The 20,833-nt window shown below is 44.8% G+C and overlaps 1 protein-coding gene across 2 annotated transcripts; it reads right to left on the reverse strand.

Annotated features, from left to right (window-relative positions):
* Positions 1-354: 354 nt before the first annotated feature.
* Positions 355-20,829, reverse strand: eea1 (early endosome antigen 1). 2 transcript variants are annotated; one of them, XM_030424616.1, is made up of 30 exons: positions 20,657-20,829; positions 16,814-16,891; positions 16,614-16,726; positions 16,476-16,530; positions 16,312-16,377; positions 16,149-16,179; positions 15,964-16,068; positions 14,804-14,925; positions 14,308-14,463; positions 13,395-13,409; positions 12,995-13,111; positions 10,987-11,325; positions 10,667-10,816; positions 10,196-10,315; positions 9,720-9,923; positions 9,347-9,547; positions 9,101-9,214; positions 8,801-8,956; positions 8,565-8,704; positions 8,056-8,386; positions 7,828-7,929; positions 7,535-7,729; positions 7,264-7,446; positions 6,288-6,473; positions 6,046-6,177; positions 5,447-5,632; positions 5,117-5,355; positions 4,004-4,124; positions 3,781-3,879; positions 355-3,697 (listed from the first exon to the last, which is right to left on the reverse strand). In XM_030424616.1, the coding sequence occupies exons 1-30, from the start codon at positions 20,678-20,680 to the stop codon at positions 3,575-3,577; spliced, it is 4,203 nt and encodes a 1,400-aa protein (XP_030280476.1). In that variant the 5' UTR covers positions 20,681-20,829; the 3' UTR covers positions 355-3,574. The 2 variants fall into 2 exon arrangements, with proteins under 2 accessions (XP_030280476.1, XP_030280477.1); XM_030424617.1 differs by lacking the exon at positions 13,395-13,409.
* Positions 20,830-20,833: the final 4 nt, after the last annotated feature.

Consider the following 20,833-nt stretch of genomic DNA (forward strand, 5'->3'; position numbering starts at 1 on the left):
TATCACATGCTCTTCGTCGGCAGACTGAAGTTTACGAGGTCTCAGTTTTTAAGCCAACATGAACGAGAAGTGCTTCAAAGTGAAACACAACCCTGACACGTACATGTCCACGACAACCGGGCAAAAAGATCATGGGATTATTTCTGATGGAAAGCTCCAGAACAGTCACTACACAGACCTTGAGAATAAACTTCAAATTAAAAGTCTTTCTTGGTGGACAAACATTGAAAAACAAACATTTTAGAAGCTTATTGGCTGATTCAGCATCATTTTTCATGTCATTATAAATAAATAAACCTTCAGTGGCTGTAGGAGTGATTCTTCTCGTCTGTAAAGAAAGACAACAACACGGGGGAAAATAGAAACGTACTGGTTTTATTTACGTTTTGTCATGATGATGAATTAGAAAATCAACTGGTGAAACATGTGAACACAAAATGACACGACTCCTCTCGTCCCTGCGGGTGAGATGAGGTCACCCTTGACTGTGTGGTAAATAACACGGTGCGTGTCGCCGCCGACGGTGAGCGGCGACGTGCGAGACGTTGGCCTAAGGCACACCTTTCACGACCATCGAATGCGATGACTCTAAAACATGGAGAGGGGGGGAAACGTGTGAGCCACAGGCCAGTTATAAGTCATCATGCGTGATAACTGACAGCAACACGAAGCAAGCCACAATTCAGTGTGCACAGGTCTGTGGTGCCATTCTGTAGAAATGAGTAAGACACTGATGAGTCCACGTACATTTTCACTGTTGTCATGATTCTACATCCACGAGTGTTATATATAATTTCCTTTTTTTTCTCTTTCATTACAAACATTTACAAAGATAATTATGACAGCCTTAGTATTAATGAGCAGTTTAAGTACATCGGGGCTAGAAATGCTGAAGCCTGTATAAAGTCGGTGGTGGTCCTATGTTGTTGTTTTTTTTGTGGCTGGAGGAGCCCAGAATACAATAAGGTGCAAATCATCTCTCTGGGTTTGAAGGGGGACTGTACAGCTTGATAGGTAAATCACAAATCCTTGATCAAATGCAGGCAATGACACAATACTTGTGATCTCTGAAGGTTTAGAAATAGTGCTTTCCTGTGCCAATCTGAGGTAGACAACAAAACCAATGCAACACAAAAGAGAAGGTGTTTTCTTGAGAGCTTGCAACTTGAGATGGATGTTGTTATTTGTCCAATGAGCATACAAGCATAAAGAGTTAATTTGGTAAGCCAAAGTCTGAAACAAGAACAGCCTCGCGTTGTCGCACCTGGCTTACAGTGTTTGTCGCCCCGCTCCAGTCTTTCTAGACGATTGCACAAAAAAAAAGGTCTTACCAAATATATCTGTCAAACAATTATAAATTAAAACAAACGCAGGAATTCACTTTTACAGTGTCCTCGGCTGCGGACAGGTCGCGCGGAGAACCGACAGTCACGGCGGCACCTGAAAGCAGCACCGACGTCCCTGAACGCGGGCCAGAGAGATGCTGAGGTTCTGAGCAGCCGACATTCGTACAGTGCATCTCAGCAGACGAACACAGCAGGCCTAAAACACTAAAACACACACACACACACACACTCTGTTACAGCAACGTCACACACAGCCACAGTTATTGCTTGGAAGCAGAGCACACACACACGCTCTCACACACACACACACACACAGCTCGAGCAGTAGTCGGTGCTGTTGAGCGGAGACGAGCAGCAGGAGAAAAAAAAACATTAAAATAAACATGCAGGCACCTTCGATGACTGCAGAAAGCACCATGATTTGCAAACGACAGAAATGTGGCAGCGCAGAGAAAAAAAACACAACGGACTGTACAGAAAAAAAGCCTCTCACGTCGTCATACGTGCTGCGTTCAAGAGAAAAGTGTAGGACCCTGTGATTTAAAACTAAAAAAAAAAAAGCATTTAAAAGGAGACACTTAGAAAAATACTGAAACATGAAACAAACTCAGGTTTTTTTTTTCAATCTCGGCTGTTTTCCTGCTGCTGACATTCTTTGGTCGTGAAAACATTAATTTCAACAAAATACACGAACACGCTGCCGCACAAAGGAAACACACAGTAACTTGGTTTGACATCAACGTTGGTTTCAAGTCTGGTACAGAAAAAAATCGCTGGTGCATAAATCGACTGATGAACTGTTTTCTTTTTACAGTGGCGGTTTAAACCTAAAAATCTCAAGCGGTGGGCACTTTGACACAATGTTAACAAGAAGGATCTAGTTCTCTTTACTGGCTCAAATTTAGAAAATATAATGCATCCTTACAATTAAAATCAATGTATCGTCATATTTTAATTCAATCCTGTCCGCGAACATCAAATTAAAACTTCAGCTGGTAAACTAACAACCGTTTGTCGACTTGTTTTGGGGCCAAATGAACTTTTTTCTGGCACATTTTGTAGAAAGTGAGGTTTCCGTGTCTTTGTTGATTATACAGCAGGTCAAATACTGTGAAAGTATCAAAACACTCAATGCACAAAGCTCCCACTCTGAAACTGTGCCCTTAAAACAAGCTGTCTGATCGTCTGTCAGGTTGTGATGTCACAACTATACAGTCGCTGCCTTCAGCACAGCAGTGGTTGCAAGACACAGATTTTAAGTAGAACTGGTGAACCTAAAGATGGCGCCCGTTCAGTCCAATGTGAACTGCTTGCTGCCTGGCGCCAAAAAAAGCTTCCAGGTTTACTTCCTGTTTGTGCAGCACACTGACTGGAGAGTTTCTCCCGCTGGCCCCGCCCCCACGTGCTCCTGCTCTGCCTGACGACATCACATCAAGACGACGTCAGATTTTTAAAACAATTTTTACAACTCCCAAATTTTTTTTACAGATATAAAACCTCAATAGATCAAAAGTTCATTACAGAAAGAGTCGTATTTGTTTGCGGTTCGAGGTGGAGTTCAACGCACTGTTAAACTGACAAAATACCAAAAAATATTTTAGTCTTCACCGATTAATTTTTCAATAAAATCCTAAATGTATTTTAGTTTTTTAGTGAAGGGTCGGATTGACGTAGCTAAACACAGAAAACGTCACTTTTCCTGGACACGATAGTTACTTGCGTGTACCTTTGTAGGGCAGCAGTGATTTCCAATATTTACTTCCCCGGTCACTCCTGCAGTGTCACACCGACCTTCCACCTCCTGATGCCGAACATTTTTACAACAAAATGCAACTACCTTGCGATCGCAAGCGATGCCAAAACGACGATGGAGATGTGAACATGAACTTAAAAGAGATGGATGGTGTCGAGTTCTCACTGTCTCCGCTCTCTGGCAGTCCACAGGAGTAGCAAAGGCACAAAAACAGATACAGACAATCCCAACCAATCCCACCAGATTCCCGTCACGTGGCTCTGGCGTCCCTTCTGTAAATACCCTTCAGCTGTTTCCCTCCACGCCAGGGCCAGGAGTCACATGCACGTGGGAGTCTTGCACTGGGTCTGTCCTTCATAGTGCACATTAAAATATGACGAAGACACGCCTTCTTCTGTCTGCTGGAGTAGGAAGGGATGGGGGAGGGGGAGGGGGAAGTGGTAAAGGGCGGTCGTAAAGGGATGGGAGAGGGAAATCAACCTTGAAGCTCCTCGAAACATGTCTCGCAGACCCGTACTGGCTTTTTAGAGGATGGCGTGAGGGCGTTCTTCGCCGAACACTCGGCGCAGAAGATGTTTCCGCAATGTCTGCAGTGGTGCTGGATATTGAGAGAGGGGGACGGAGATTAGAGACGGTTTAAAATATGCGTCCAGCTGCCGACAAGCGTCAGTTCGCTCTTACCTTCCTGACAGAGAGAGAGAAGCCCTTCCCACAGGCCATGCAGTTCTGCACCTCGTGATCCTCGGCCCACTTCCTGGTCAGAGACTGTGACTGCTTGATCTGAAAAGGTACCAACAGCAGGACTCACAATCAGAGGTTCGGACTTTATTCGCGAGACAAACTGTTGACACCTGCCAACATATCTGTACTTTCATCCCATCAACTCTGGCGTTTCCTCACTCACCTGGAGCGACTGGTTCTCTCTGCCGAGCTCCTGCATGGCCGCCGTCGTGTCGTCCAGCTTCCTCCTCAGCTCCACCATCTTCGACTGCAGCTTCTCGATCTCGCCTTCACCCTTTACACACCTAGAACACAACCACATGGGACACAATGATTTGTGTCTGCGCTCATTAATTGGTTGTTCTGGATCATTTTCCCCACCATCGCTACTTGGCAGGCTGCATAATCAGTTTGTTAATTAATACTTTTGATGTGAAGTGTTTTGGGGAATTATAACTTGTCTTCTGGGACAGTTTTATTAATTATCTCTCTGCTACCACAGAGCTCTATTATTCACAGGTGGATTTGCCTCAAGTCAGTTTTGACTAATCACTTTGCCTCCATCAGAGCAGACAACAGACAGTGAAAGTGTTTCTCCCATATTTCAAAGCCATCAGCGAGTGTCCTCCTATTTTATTGTTTCTCTCAGGAAACATCCGTAATTTGCGAGCCCCCTCAATGTTTACTATTATTATCATCAAACTTGAATCCACAAGTGTTGTAGGAATGTTTGTCTGATGTCACCTAAACTGTAAAAAATCTTGCATCTTGCAGCCTAAAATAGACTTAATATATAATAAATATCACATCATTTTAATTAGCTCCTTAATTAAGTTCTTTAAAAAATGAGACGGTACATTAGCGAATTTAAAGAGCATGACTATCCTTGAGGCAATGTTTAATATTAAACAAAATGAGTTTCACACAGCCCAATTGTTTCTTTTGGGGGAACTAAAGCCGAGTGCTTGTTGCAGCGGAACGTGTTAGTCACGCCGGAGACATAAGAACATCCTGGTGACAGATGCAAATAGATTTAATTATCTGAATGTGATCCCTGAAAAGCGTCTGTGCAGCAACAGTCTGATTATGGATAACTAAATTATCTTTTCTCTCGGCTTTTAAGCAGCTGACTCAAGTCACCACCTCCGTCTACGGCAAGCGATTGAAGTCATTCCACTCTTCAACACTGCTTCTACTTTCCTTCTACAGCCGAGAACATTTAGAGTCTTTCTGCTAATTTAAAGACTCTTTACCTGCAGGCAGACATGTCGTGAGAGGAGAAACAAGATCAACTCACCTTTCTAAAAGCGCACGCCTCTCGTCCTGGTTGTTCTGGACGGTGGCCTCCAGCACAGCGATCTCTCCTCTCAGCTCATCCGTCTGCTTCTCCAGCTCACCGACCCTCCGCTGGCTGCCCTGCCACTCTCTCTTCAGCGTGGCCACGTTTTCATTCAGAGCCGTCACCTGCACGCCCATCTTGGCTTCCGCCTCCTCCCCGCGCTTCACCTGCTCTTCTCTGGCTCGCTTCTCGGCCACCTTTAAGAGGAAGCATTAATTGTGTCATGAAATGGGGTGAGAGGTGATCAATATTTGGATGAATTTGGTGGGATGTGGAAGATGGGCCTACCAACTTATCCTGGACCTCTTTGGTCTGGGCGAGGAGCTGCTCCTCTCTCTGTTGCCTGCTGTCCTTGGTGGCCTGGTGCTCTTTCTGCTCCTGCTCGAGGGAACTCTGAGCCACCTCCACCTGACCCTGCAGCTCCAGTTTCTGCTGGATCAACAGCTGTTTGGCTTCCCGTAACTCAACTAGCTCCTGAAAAGAAATAAATACTGTAAATATGTGCAATATTTGGTCGTTAAACACAAGTTTACCGTCTCTAAAGAAAGCAGCAGTACTAAAAATGAGATCACAGTTGGGGTAAAACTATGAGAGGCTTCAGCAGGTTATTGCTCTCACAAACGGCTTCAGATCAATTTTAAGACAGCTTTGAAGAACTGAAGAAACCCGGGCTCAGGTCAAATTGTCGACTCAAGCACGCTTTAGCTCTAGCTTTGAAGAATGTGGCCCCTTATGACCTGCAGTATCCCCGAGTTAAGCTGTTTACATAAGACACAAGCATGGGAAGCAGGTCACGTCGGCCAGTATGGGACAAAAAATGGCGGACAACAGCTCAGGCTGTGACACGTGGACCATTAGTTAGCTGCTTCTTATAATAAGAGACTGACCTTCTCGCTCTTCTCCGTCAGTGCTTTTAACTCAGAAGTCAGTCTGCTGTTATTCTTCTCCAGGACACTCTTGGCTTTGTTCAGCTCCTCCACTTTACTCCTCTCCTTCTCCATCTCCTCCTTTACTTGACCCTGATTGAGTAACCACAGTTTACCATGTAACGCCTTGGACTTAATCGCAGCGAGTCATATAAGTGTTTATTTCTGTGTGTGCCACTCTTTTAAACTTGTGTTCGTCTGACCTGTTGCTTCTGTAATTCCTTCAGGGTTTGTTCTTGCTGTTTGAGCGTCTGGTCCCGTTTCGTCAGCTCCTGCTCCAGCGAGCCCCGGCCCGTCTGCAGCTCCTGGATCTGAGCCTCTAAACCTGTCTGATGGGTTCGGTTGGCAGCCAGCTCCTCTTGAGCCAGGCGCAGCTTCTCCTCCGACGCCTACAGTCAGAGAAACATCACAAGAACCCGAAGTGAGGGGGGGGGGGGGGGGTGAAGAGAGAAATCAATATAAACAACGAGGACTAAGGGAACTGCTCGGAGGAGTGTGTGTGTGTGTGTGTGTGTGTGTGTGTGTGTGTGTGTGTGTGTGTGTGTGTGTTTTGTTTATTGACCAGTCTGCAAATCTTTGTCTGGAGTGATCAACATCCATCCGTTTCCTTAATTCACCCCTGAGAAATAGTTAAAAGTGATGCAGCATCACAACCTCTCTGCAAATACAACGTGTAACACAACCTCTTTAAACTAAGCCTCTTCTCCGTCAGCCTTTCCTGCATAAAATACCTTCAGGGCTGTGTGTCAAGACCCAAATCTCATAACCCGATATAGATAGCAACACATCCAGATAACGAAACAAATGATAATCTGTAAATTCAATGATGAGTTTACATAAAATGACCATATGGCTTTATTGGCCTGTTAAACACACCTTTACCCCAAAATACTGAATTCAAATATCTATCTTTCATTATGAAAATAAATCCTAGAACAGATCAGATGTGTCGATATTTCTGTATCGACCCGCAGAGCACGAGGTCTCGTCCGCAGACTTGAAATCAATGAGGTACCAGATGATGTCGGCACCAACCAGGTGGGCTATAATCTACAGAAACAGATCCTTTTTTAAAAAGGAGAGGCCAATAATGCTCTGAAGAAACATCAAAATAAACAATACACGTTCTTCAATCACTAAAAGATACATGTCGTCATATCCCACAGCCACACACATTACCTTCATGTCCTGACGCAGGGCAGAGACTTCGGACTCCTTGCCGTAGAAGTCAGACTGAAGCTTCGTGAGGCTTCCCTGGCTTTGCTCCAAGGCCTTCTGCAGCTCCGTCGCCCGGCTCTTCTCAGAGGACAGCTCCTGGCCGAGCCCTGACAGCTGCGCCCTCAGCTTACTCTCCTCTTCTCCCTGGAGTTCACAGGTTCACGGTTCACATCGATCCTCTCCAGAGTTGACAGTCACAGTATGCATGTTTGTATTTGTACCCTCTACTTGCCTTCTTGACATTCACTTCCTGTAACTCTGCCACTTGGCCCTTCAGTTTCTTCATCTCCTCCCCGAAAGACCCCTGGGCCGTCTTCAGCTGTGCCCGCTGCTTCTCCAACTGATTCTCTTTTTCTTTGAGCGCCTCCTGAGTCTTTGTGTGCTGCTGCTCCGCTGTGGTCAGCTGCACCTGCAACTTCTTCTCTGCCTGACATTTCACAGAAACAACACAACAGGTCATAAGGTGTTACATTAGAATACAATTAAGCTCGATCCTTCAATTTTTTTCCCCCTCCAGAAACGTACCTCTCTCGTCTGCTCCAACTGCTCTTTAGCCTGGTTCATTGCCTTGGTGATGGCCTCATTATTCTTAAGAAGCTCCTGTTTGGCCTTTTCATTGGCCTTTTCCTGGGGATTAAGACAGATTAATGTTGTTAGTGTCCTGGTGTTGTAGTCAGGCGGCTGTTTCTTACTCTCTGTTGAAAGTGAAACATAGAAAAATAACACTGAAGTGGCTTTGTTTACTGAGCCTACCTTCTCTTCCATGGCTGACTTGTGGCTCTTCCTCTCTGTGTCCAGCTGACTCTGACTCTCTTTCAGTGCCTTCTTAGCCTTCCCGAAGCTCTCCTGCGCAGAGACAAGCTCCTTCCTTTGAGCCTCTTTCTCCTGCTGGGCCTTCTGTAAGTCTGCTGCAAGGCTCTGAGCCTTTCTGTCAATCTCTGCATGCTTAGTCTTTCCCTCCTGGGCTACCTTGTCCAGGTTCACCTTCAGAGCAGATTTGTCCTGCTCGCTGCGCTCCAGCTGCTGCTGAATGTCACTCAGAGCAGCTGCCTTTTTATTCAATTCCTCTTGTAGTGTTGTAGCCCTTAACAGTGAAAAAAAAAATTCATGTTTTTAGCCAAAACGCAGTGGAACAAACTGAAATAAACAAAATACATGTGGTTGTACCATCACTGAGATAAACGTTGATCAAGACTCCATTCATATGCATTTCATCTACAAATCTTAATAAAGCAGACACAGCAGTTGTGTGTTTATCTCACCCTGCTTTCTCCGTCTCCAATGAGCGCTGCAGCTCCTTGGCTTTCCGTTTCACCTCCGACCCCTCCTTCTGCAGCTTCTGCACTTCCTGCTGCACCTGGTCGCGCGTGGTCTGCAACTCCCCAACCTGCGACTCTAATTTCTGTCAGATAAAAATCAAAACCCCGGATTATTCTAAAAGAAACGTGTATGCAGAGGACGCTTTATCGGGTACTCACTGTAAAGACTCAACACAAACCTTATTGTGGCCCTCCAGCTGCTCTGTACGTTGTTCTGAGGCCATTAATTTGTCTTTGAACTCCTTCACGCTGGCTTCCAGCTGCGTGCACTGCTCCTGTCTCTCCTTCAGCCGCTGGGCCTGCTCCTCCACCTTCTTCTGAGCTTTATTCAGCTCCTATGCAAGATGGTGGGAGAGGGTGCAGGATAAGAAGGGGAAAAGGTGGAGTAAAGGGAGCAAAAGAAATATTGTACATTAAAAGGGACACTGTGCTGCGTTTTAGCCTAACTGCAACATCAGTGGCAAAAAGAAGGCCCTTACCTGCTGCTTATCCTGCAATGCATGCTGGGCACTCTCCAGGTTGTTCTCCAGGTTAGCCTTCTGTGCAGCCTTGGCTGCCTCTGCAGATAGTAACATCTCCGTCTTTGCCTTTAGCTGAAGAAGAAGATGAACAAACCCACAGAAATTGTTATTTTTCTGAAAATCTGCAGGACAATGTGGTCTAAGACTACAAACTGAAAAGAAATATAATTGCACTGCATGTTAATAAATACACATTGCAATTACCTGAGCATCCAACTGGGCAACTTTCTCCTTGCTGTCCGCGAACTGAGCGGTGAGTTCAGTGACCGAGGTCTCCAGGGTGTGTGCTCGGTCCTGGGCTGAACGCAGCAGAGTCTTCTGCTCCTGGACCTGCTCGTGGAGGTTATCCTGGGCTTGCTTGTTGCTCTCCGATTGGTTCTTCATCTTGTCTGTCAACTGTGTTACCTTTACAACCCACATATAAAAAGGTAATAAGCTCAAGGATGACCAATAGTTTGCTGACATTATTGTACATTACAGCACATTTCTTTGTGTGGGTGAGGCATGTGTCTTTTGTCACATTATATTTGTATAGTAGAGAGGGGCAGTGTGTGTGTGCATGTTTGTGTGTACCTACCTGTTCCTGTAGTGCATGGTTTTTCTCTTTCAGCTGGCTCAGCAGAGCCGTCTCCCCCTCCCCGGCCTGGATCTTGGCACATAAGTCCTCTCTCTCCGCTTCCAGCTGGCTCACGATGTCCTTGCTCTTCTGCAGCAGAGCCTCCAGATTCTGGATCTTCTGGTCTTTGTCTCCAATCTGGCGCAGCACCTGCTCCAGGTCATTCTGCAGCATGAGAGCGAGCCGGCACAGCAGGAAGGTCACGTTGGGTTTTGGAGCAGAAATGTATTTATTTCATGTTGGGTTTTGTGTTGTGTGTGAGGTATATAAGACCACACCAACGGGATATACTGCGCCAGTGTTTTTTTTGTTTGTGAACAGACAAAATGTTATGTGAAATATGTAATATAATCTTATAGAGCTTCGACACACAATTATCACTGTACTGTACAGTTTGTCATGATTGTTACTGGAGGGTTTTTTCTGGCGGACAGTACCTGCGCCTCCCGGAGTTTGCCGTTGGTGTTCTGCTGCAGCGCCTGCAGCTCCTGGTGCTGCTGCTTGGCTTTCTCCAGCTGGTGCTGCACATCTGTGTTCTTACCGGCACTCTCCTTCAACTAAAGAAGCAAAACACAGCAGCACGTTCATTTATTTTCCTCCGCTTATTTCTTTTCTTTCTTTTTTAAACCATACTAGTCATTTTGTGCATCTTGCTGTTTCTGTATTATAACAGTTACATTTGTATCTTGATTTGTTTGTCTTGCTTCCTTTTTATCTCAACTTCATGGATCATTGGTTTCCTCATGTTTTAATGACTCTGCTTCCATTTCAGCCTTGTAAATAAACCTTCGACCACACTTGCAGTACACTTACAAAATCAGACGCATCTACCTACAGACGTTCTTACTAGTCTGTTACTGTAACTTAGTTTCCCTGTAGCCATCATTCAAGTTTCGTCTGATTCCCACCTGTTCTTCTGCACGGGACAGTTTGAGCTGCAGGTCGGCTGCTTGCTGCTCGCGGTCTTTCAGTTTCTCCCCGGACAGCTGCCTCTGTTCTTTGAGACGACCTTGCACCTCGCCCAGCTGCCTCTCCGCCTCCAGCAGTTTGGCGTGCAGCTAGGAGGAGCACAGAGAGACGAGTGATGATGAAGACGGAGAACGGCAAGAAATATGTTGGATGAGTGGAATCCTCTGTGACTTTGTGTTTTTTTGAGCACATCTCTACGTGACATGTACATACATTATTATTGATTTCTGACAGTCCTGTGTCTCTGTCCTTCACTCACCTGACCGATCTCAGTCTGCTGCTGAGCACCGTGGCTCTCCTTCTCTTCCCTTTGCTGCTCCAACTGTTTCCTCTCAACCTTCAGCTCCGCGTGCTTCACCTCCAGCTCCCCAATCTCACTCTTCAACTTTGCCACCTCCTCAGCCCTCTCTCTGATCTCCGCCTGGGCCTTCTGCAGGGAGGCCTCTGCCCCCGAGGCCCGGGTCTGGAGCTCTTGAACCTCCAGCTCCCTCTCCCTCAGGCTGCCTTGAACTCCCTTTTTGGCGGCCTTCTCAGCTCCCAGACGCTCCTCAAGCTCCTGATATTCTTTCTCTTTACGTGCAAGCTTTTCAGACAGGCTCTGTGAGAAGAGGAGAGGAGAGGATATCGTCAGACCGATGACACAAGTTGCCCAGAAGCTTTGGATTTAGGAGGGTTAAAAATGAACTGAAGGCGAAAATCTAAACAGTGAATAAAATGTCTGTGTTCTGACTTGAAGAAGAGAGTTTGACAGCGTTTAAGACGCCATTCAGAAATTGCTTGAGTCATCAATTTAAGTCACAGTTGGACGTGAACCACTTCTCTTTTCTAAGTTAACAGTCAGCTAGTTGATAGGAGCTGCAACAAGGGCACAAACACCCACGCCCTGTGTGCCTCATACGCTATGGAAAAGAACAGTTGGTTGTCAAGAGTGGAGAGTAAAGTGAGGTATGGCATTTCTAGGTTTACGACACAGGACTTACAGGAATACCACGCTGTGTGTGCAGCACTCGCCCCTGAGCTGGCAGTAAACTTGGCTTCAGGGTGATAAAGAACAAAATGCTGTTAATAGTGGAGCGTGCTGCTAACTAGGGAGTGTGACGGGGCACCTGGACTTCACAGACGCTCAGTAAACCTCTGCAGGCCGACACAGCAGCTGGCCAACATTAACAAGCCTCTCTGGGCACTTTCTATTTTTTCCCCTCCTCTTTCATTCAGCCCTCTTCCTCTTCATGGCCTTGTTGCTGTCCTTCTCTCGTGTCATTGTCACAGCTCCCTGCTGCGTGCCTCCCCTCTAATCCTGAAGTTACAGACCAGTGAGACCCCTGTTGCTGTTCACCTGTCTGTTCTTAGTCCTGATCCTCTGTCCATCACTTCTGTCTCTATTCTCATGAGATGAGTCTCTCCATCAGGTCTCAAGGTATCCACTCTGTAGTCCCCCCCCCCTTACCCGGAAACCTACTTGGCTGGAAGGGCACTGATGTGGAAGGATTTAATCTCTGGCAGGAACCCCATGCCTCTATTCCCCAGTTCCCAGTGCACAGGCCTAGTTACCTGTGATTGTATTTCACGCAAAGTGACAGAGCTGGCATGGCAGAGATCCCCCCCTGCTGGTTTAATTATAGGTCTGCGTTTTTAATCAACATGGCCGGGTTGCCAAAGAAGGCTGATGACAGCAGGGCCTGATGCCGGGCAACAGAGGAAGGTTTACAGAAACTGAGATAGCGTGCACTTGAGAGGCAGCTGGCAAGGCGTGTTAACATTACAGAAGTCAAAGTAAATCCTACACAATCTTATAAAATGTGTGGTAGACGCCATGTGCCTGCCGTTAGCTGCTCAGAATGACTTTAGAGGTGTCACGATTCTCCAAATTTAGGATTGATTTGATTCAAACTTCTTCTGCGCTGACAGCTACGCCGTCGTTAGACCATCGCATCTGGATTCGCAAAGATCAACAGGTTTTAATGACCTGACAACTGTCATTTACATGTTCAAATTCTTCAAAAAAACAGCTTCACTTAAACCAGGTGGCTCAAATTAGACTTAACAGGACAAAAAAATGTCTGGAGGTGCGAGCTGTGTCGTCTTCAAATCTTTCTTTTTTCCCTTCTGATGTGCACATGTAGGTAGAGAGAAGAAAACATTGGCTGAATTGCTGCTCGTGCTTTTGATTACGATGATCGAAATTGAAAGCTAACTTTGATCTCGAAACCGTGACGTCCCAAACTCTAATAGCTGTAATTGTTTGGCTCTGGTTGTGTGTTTTTCACCTGGCTTTGCTGCTGCAAATTATTCAGATCACTCCTCAGCTGGTGGATCTGTTGCGTGTAGACGGCTGCTTCCTGTGGACCTTTCTCCAGCTCTGCTTTCAGTTGGGATACAGTCATCTGCAATACAACGTTCAGACAGGTTACACTCTCTTTACAGAGCCGTTTAGTGTACATTCAGGAACTGAAGCAGCACCACTGAGAAGGACGGACATAAAAGAAAACACAAACACACAACATGGATTAGAAACAACCAGGCAGCAGTTGCACAAAAAAAAAAACAACAAAAAAAAAAAACACATGAAGAGAGGTAACACACTATTAAAAAAATAATAATAACTTTCTGGAGAAACTCAAAAGGATGCAACCAAATCTGGGGTCGACTTGAAACAACAGGTTTTACCTCCAGTTTACGAATCTTGAAGAAAGAGTGAGTGTTGGAGAGGGAAACAGTACGTGAGGAGGAGAAAAAGAAGGAGAGGAGGGGGAGGGAAAGAGAGACACGGACAAAAGGTAAGTCACAAAACAACAGCAAGATGCCGAGCAACACTGATCGAGATGCTGCTGGGATGAGAGGATAAATATTCAAATCTGTTATGGCAGAATTCATCAGAATGGGTTTGTTTTGCTTTTTGCTATGTGCTTCTGCAGGAGCAGACGATGTATGGAGCTCAATATAATATTAACTGTTGCATGTTGACATTTCGCTGGCAGACCTGGAGGCAGCAAAAACCTCCATGTTCATTCTGTGGCGCTTAAACCTCAATGACTTACAATCTTGTTTCAGACAGCTTGCAGACTATAACAAAGCTACTTATAATCCTGAGAGCTGTTTCATAATCTAAAGACAAGCAGCTCTCAAATATATTCAGAATATGGTTCCTGAATGTGTTAAACTATCTTCTGAGATGATTTTCAGAAGGAGAGGTTCAAGGGCCTGGTGCTGAGAGAGATCTGGATCAAACATGCAGGACAGAAAGACTGAATTATTCACCGGGTCTGAATTACTAAGAATTAGGCGAAAAGCCATTAGGTCTGACATAACCGGAGTCCATCAGAACTAATTCATAAGTTATTTCAGAGCTATTTTTGAACCAGAGTCTTAAGACCCGGTTTCTTGCCAAATAGCGCCGTGTGTGGCCTCAGCAAACGACTGGTGAAATGGAAAAGGGGTCACATAGGGACAACTTCACTATATGACAGATCTTCTCAATGATTATGTCAACTGTGGGAATCAGGGCACAGAAGGAAATGAAATAGTTAAAGTGAAAATCAGCAGAACTACATGTGACCTCCAGGACTTCAGGTGTTTTTACCTCTGAGGTAGTGTAATTGGCCTGCAGCTGGTCGTAGTGTTTCTTGAGGCGTTCGGACTCATCCTCCCTCTCACGAGTCATGCTGTCCATCAGTGTCTGGACCTGCACCAGCTCCTTCTGCAGCACCTCCACGTCCTCCACGCCCGGCCGCTGCAGCTAGAGGGCAGAGCGGAGACAGCCTGTTAAAGCCGTGGGAAAAACATGCTGCTTGGTGCGACGATAACTGCTCACGTGTATACGGATGTATACGGCTCGGCACGTGATAAAGATGTTTAAGTTTTGTTTCACATTTCCGTAACAACCGTGAAGGGATTGTCTGGTCATGATCATCTCTGAGTCGGCCACAAAACAGCGCACTGCCAAATGGATTTCACGGTGTTGATTCAGTGTTATCATTTTAAACTTCAAAGCACAAAATTCATAAACGAAAGGACTGAAAGTACGTCTCGAGCCAAGTGAGTAGAGAATAAACACCGACAGAAAGTGTGTCCTGTACCAGTTCTGTTTGGAGTCGCTCGTTCTCCTGCTTCTCTTTCTGTAGCTGTTCGGCCAGTTTGGCCGACCTCTGGTCGCCGGCCTCCCTCAGGCTCTTCTCCTCGTCATAGCGGGACTTTAAGTCTGTCACATTCAACAATGAAAGCATTTCTTTTTTGTTAAGAAGCCCATTCAATGATATCCAACATAAATAACACAGAAACCTCACTTCTGAATTTATTTAAAGGAAAACATCACAGTCTGCCTACATGTTACGTGCTCCTCCTCTGATGTGCCACTGTGGCTCACGCTTGGCCTCCTGCCTTTCCAGGTGATAGCGTCTGTCTAATTATGAATAACAAAAAAGGGTACGGCACCAGACTCTCCCCTTCTCCATTCCACCTGACCAGAGACGCAGTGTGGAGGCTGGCTGTGGTATTGTGTTTTGTTTTGGTTGTTCATAATCAGCCAGACCGCAATCACCTGCAAAGGCAGGCGGCCAAGCGTCAGCCACAGTGGCACATTCTGGCCAGCAGGGGGGGAGCATGGGACACTACAGCACGTGACACTTCAGCACGTAAACTACATGTGTTTTTAGACCCTTTCAAGTTATTTTTTGACCACATTTCAAACAGATTTTAGGACAAATCATCTTTTTCTTATTCAATCATTCCAGGTTTGTACAAAGGTTATGTTGTATACAGCATGTGTCCCCATTAAGACGTAGGTTTTATGTAGGAATATGAAAGATACTGTGAGTTATGTTAATCTACATTTTGCCAACAGGTATATAAAGTAGGACCTGGTAATATCGCAAGTATGTATTGTCTTAGATTTTGTTACAGTGTTATTTCAAGGCCATATTGCACAGCTCTAGTACAAAGCTAAAAAATACATTAAAAGGTTCAAAAAGAAAAATGATGGATAAATGAAATCAGATAAAATGTTTGTGGCTTTCGGCAGAGCTTGATGACAAGCTGACCGTGTTGGGGCAGGGAAACATCTGGACCATGGACCAGGATTGAAGAACACTGATTTAATGTGTCAAAAGGCCTACTATTTCTAAAAACAATGGATGGATTATGCTTTACAGTGGTGTCGTAATAGAGAACTTCAGTGTTGGTAAATAATGCGCGCACACACAAACAGACAGGCCTCCCAGTTTCTTGGCCGCACACTAACCTACTATCTCTGTGGCCAGCTGCGCAGCTTTCTGCTCAAACAGGTCTTTCATCTGCTTGATGTTGAACTTTTCTGTCTCTGCTTCGTTCAGCTTCCTTTCTAGTGCTGAGAAAAAAAAGCACCACATATCATTAGCAATTGATGCTTTTGGATCTTTTTAATTTCTAAATGTATTTTTCCCCTACTTGAATCTTCAGAGTCCACCGGCCCGTCGTTCTGTGGGATCGAGGCAAAGAGAGAAACACGTACAGTAAGAGGAAGCATTGTCATCATGTCTCATTAAGCGGTTTTATATCCAGATCGGCCACATTTAATCGTAATATATCTTAAATATCTTGAAGGAATTACTTGCTTCAGTTGTCCTGTGACTTTGTCTAACTCCTTCTTGAGCTCTCCAGAGAACCACCGTTCCTCCTAATCAGGTGAACACACACAAACGCAGATACACAATCAAGTCTTTGTACGAACCGACCATTTACACACCTCTGTTCGCTTCCCAAACTCCACCGTACCTTGAGAGAAGCGTGCAGGTCCTGAACCTCTTGCCGCAGCATTGTGAGGTCTTCCCTGTAAACGAAGGCAGAGTGTGTTCACAAAAACACCACATTCTGTCGATGGTGTAATAATTCGTGCCACATCAATACCCTCACCTCGTGGGGGCCACATGAGCGGGCAGGTCTCCGGTGTCGTGGAACAGCTCATAGTGCTTGAACAGCTCCTCTGCAGAGTTGTGAGACTTCATACACTGAGGACAGATGAAGCCCTGGACACAAAAACAGACCATCAGAGTCATTCAGGTGATAAACACTCTTCAGACAGATTGAATTCTGCAGCTCAGAGTTTATGTTACCTCAGACGTCTGGTCGTGATTGAGGTCTGTGCTGGGCTGCTCGGACTCTGCGTTCTGGGAGCCTCCCTTCCCAGGAGTCTGGGGAGGAGAAGATACGGATTATTACACACGATACATTAACGTACAATATTCAAAAGACATTTTAATTTCACACACACAAACATGCACCTCTGACTTTGATGCTTGTGCTCTTTACTTGTATGCTTTTGCAACTCTTGCATCTTGGTAAGCGCTGTATCAGGTAAACAATAATCCAAGGTCCAGAGGGTTTCTCAGAAAAGGAGTCATGGCCTTTGACAGTTTGAGCCCTGGCATAAACAACTCTGCTGGGTGCGACTTAAAAGCCTTAAACACATTTTTGTGAAGGGTTTAACCCTGGAATGTTGTTGTTGTTGGTGTTGTGATTATTTTGGATCGCAGTATCATGACATAGCAACACTGAAGTGTGCGCTGACACCAGTTGTTCCAGCTGCTGCAGGATGTCATCGACTGTTCATTGTTTTACAACTTTGAATCACAGTGAGTCTCGTTCATCTTTACTCACAATGAAAAACAGAAAAATACATCGGCATGTTGGGCAGCGATCAGGGACTTTGTATGTTTCTGTCAACCTAAACTAAACTGCTGCAAGCCATGTCTCTTTTTATTACTTAACAAATACCCACCCTTCATTTAAGTGGAAGCTTTCAGAAGCATAAAATGCCAACACCACTGACCCCATCAATAATTTTTACATGACTACATTATCAAAGTTCATAGTAATCAATTCTGTCAAACACACCAAGGACTGCAGGGGCTATAGCTGCTGTGGTGGACACATTAAAGCGATCAATGCAGGAATCATTCGACGAAAGAAAGTTTTGGTGCTAGGTTATTTCGGTAAAAGTATCAAGTACCAACACCCAGCGTCACAAACTGCTAAAGCTTTGTCATGTTGAATCATTGAGGTCGTGAATGAACAGCAGTTTTCTGTCATCCACTCGTGTATTTTTTCCCTCTTTCTACATTCACAACCCTTCAGGTGCCTCTTGCAGAGGAGCATCCTCACTGCCATTGAGCTTCTTTATGGTTGGGGTGGTGTTCGGCTGACACCAAACATTTAACACAATTAGCCAAATGCTCCACTTAAATCTCATCAGACCAAAGAAGATTCTTTCACTTTATACAGTCAGAGTCTTCCACCCTGACCTCCGCCAAATGTTAGTCCTGATGTCATTTACGGTAAGTTTTTTTTTTTTACAGCCTCACAAATTTGTGACTTGTGACGCAGTCAGGCAGAAGTATTTTATAGCTCTGCCATAACTTTATCCACATTTTATGGTTGACTTTATGATATTCATTGCCTTGGACATGGACTTATATGCTTAAAAATGTCAATCAGTGCTTCTGAAAGCCCAAAATTACGTCTTTGGTAGTCATGTTCTGTCCACAGCTCAGAGATATTCAGTTTACTGTCAAAGGGGACTCAACTCTCTTTTAAAAAAAGAGACAGATTCACCAAAATAGTGGACATTTAATTGATTATTAGTTGCATCTCTATTACTTTTCCATAACTTCGTTGTCTGAATGTTTGCAAAGTTTCTTTTTCCACTCCATTTTCACAACACAGTTTTTTCACCAATTCAACTTTGTGATGTCCAAACATAAATCACTTTCCAAATTAAAATTCTGCCTTAGGATTAAAGTGTGAGTGTCAATGCATTAACAATACACCCAGAACATTAGACTATTGCAGGGGGGACGCTGTTAGACTGATGAAAAAGAATCAACCCTCTTCAGAGGCTGGCAGTAGACGTGAGTAGGGTCACTTCAAATCAGCACAGTCCACTGGCTTGAAGCACAAACACATAAAGTGGACATGCCACTGAGGGTCCATTCACAAAAAAGGGTTTTGTGTTGATAGTCTGCATGAATGAATCCGGTGACAACCCATGTGTTTGTGTGTGTGTGTGTGTGTGTGTGTGTGTGTGTTGGGAGAGGGACTTTGTGTACTTTGAACCGAGTCATCAGAGCCCGTTGGACGGCTGAAAAACACCACGGTAAAGGCAGACCCAGCATGCGCATCATGGAACAACCTTTGAACCAACTCAAGAACTACATTAATAAAACAACGCTCCAACAGCGTAACAGAAAGAAAATTAATATTTAGCTAAAGCAAAGTCAGATAAAGAAATTATTGACTAGATTTAAATCAACATCGGTCCTATACATAAATGAAAACCTTACTTTTTAAGGGATTTTTGTATCATATACTGTCTTGAAATAGACCCACAACTTTTCTTTCTACTACACTATCTACTACACTATCAAGCCCCGGCTTTCAAGGGGCACGATGTGGTTTTGGAGAACAAATTAAAACTCAGAATTTCTGAAATACAAAAAGTTTCCATAACTGAATAAACAAGCTGTTCTCAGAGGAAAAATAAGGATCTTCAGAGAGTTTGAAGATAAAAAGGTTGCGGGGTCCGCCAGATATAAACGAAGTAGAACAGTATGAAACTGTGTTGTCCTTTAAGGACGGTTTGTTTATTCAGTCATGAAAAGGAAGAGGGTTTGTTTATTTAGGCATAATAAAAACATCTGTCAATGAAGATCTTTCTCTATTGATCAGAATACACAGTGCACCTTCAAAACATGATGAAACCTCCATCAGTGTTGCCAAAGTAAACACATTTGGGCCAAAGGTGACACAGCAGCTCCGACATGATACAGCAGTAATATTAATATAACTGTTATCTTGACAATGTGGTGAACAGTTTGACTGTTTGTGCCAGTAAACTGTCAGGCAAACTCTCTCATAAGGGAAACAGATGTGTGTTAGAGACAGGACCCCTCATATTGTCTGCTGTTAGCCTGTGATCATGTCTGTGTTGTTAGCTACACAGCTTGAATAATTAACAAGCTAACGTTACTGCACAGGTCCGGGAGTGTGATTTAAAGGGCAAACTAAAGGGGAAACATTTATAGCATAACATATTTTATTTCGTTTGGTTTCTTACAGGTTTGCAGTGAAGTGTGTATGAGTGTCCCTGACCTAAAAACATAGATGGATTTTCCTGGTTACAAGGCCGGGACCTCAAAATGTACACAATGATGCAGTTGACGTTGGCAATGCCCTGTGGTAAATGTAGTCCAACACAGAAGCTAGCAAGCGAGCTAACCTGGGTTACTCCCACTTGTTTTTTTTAGTGACACGCTTGTAAAAGCCACGTTAACATTATTATGGGTCCCTTTAATTAAAACACATAGTTTTGTCCATGTTGCGGTCAGCCATCACACACAGGACCTCCCAACGGTCAATATACGGACAACGTCAGCGTTAGCATGTGATGATGAGTGGACGATGAATTAACCCACCGCTATATCACAGCTAGCTAACCATGAAACGGAAACCGTTGCAAACATGGCATGGCTCCGTGACCAATCACGTTAGCGGAGTTATTCCTTATTTGACAGGGCTACGGCAAGGTGGACACGTTAGCAACTTAGTTTGCTAACCTTACTGCTTTATATATAGACATATACTAGCTTGCTACATCCCTGTCAACACTAGCATCAATCAAGCGAACCTAGTTAGCATTTATGGCTAGCTGTGTCAATGCCACACAAGGAGCGCTTGATATGTTCACTGCGATCTGACGGAGTGACGGATTTCTTTTTCCATACTAGGAACCCCTGTTGCTACAAACAAAAACCCCGCCCATCCGCAACACTCTGTGTAATAAACGGCGCGTACCCTCCATAAAATACATAGACAAGGATAGGCCTGGCTCTCCCGAGGTAAACGACTCGTTTTAGCTTACAGAACGCGACACGGTGGACGTTGTCGCACCACAAGCTTACCATCTGAAGTATCCGTCTCAGCATGGCCTCGACTCCGTTCGTCCGGACACGAAAATCCCAATCTGTTTTCCTAAAACGCAAAGTTTACGTCGCTGTACAACGAACACCTGACCAGGCTCCGGCAGCAGCAGCGGCGGCGAATGGGCGGGTCATGGAGAGGATGGTCGCACGAGCCTG

The sequence above is a fragment of the Sparus aurata genome, chromosome 8, assembly GCF_900880675.1.
Source record: "Sparus aurata chromosome 8, fSpaAur1.1, whole genome shotgun sequence".
Taxonomy (NCBI): Eukaryota; Metazoa; Chordata; class Actinopteri; order Spariformes; family Sparidae; genus Sparus; species Sparus aurata.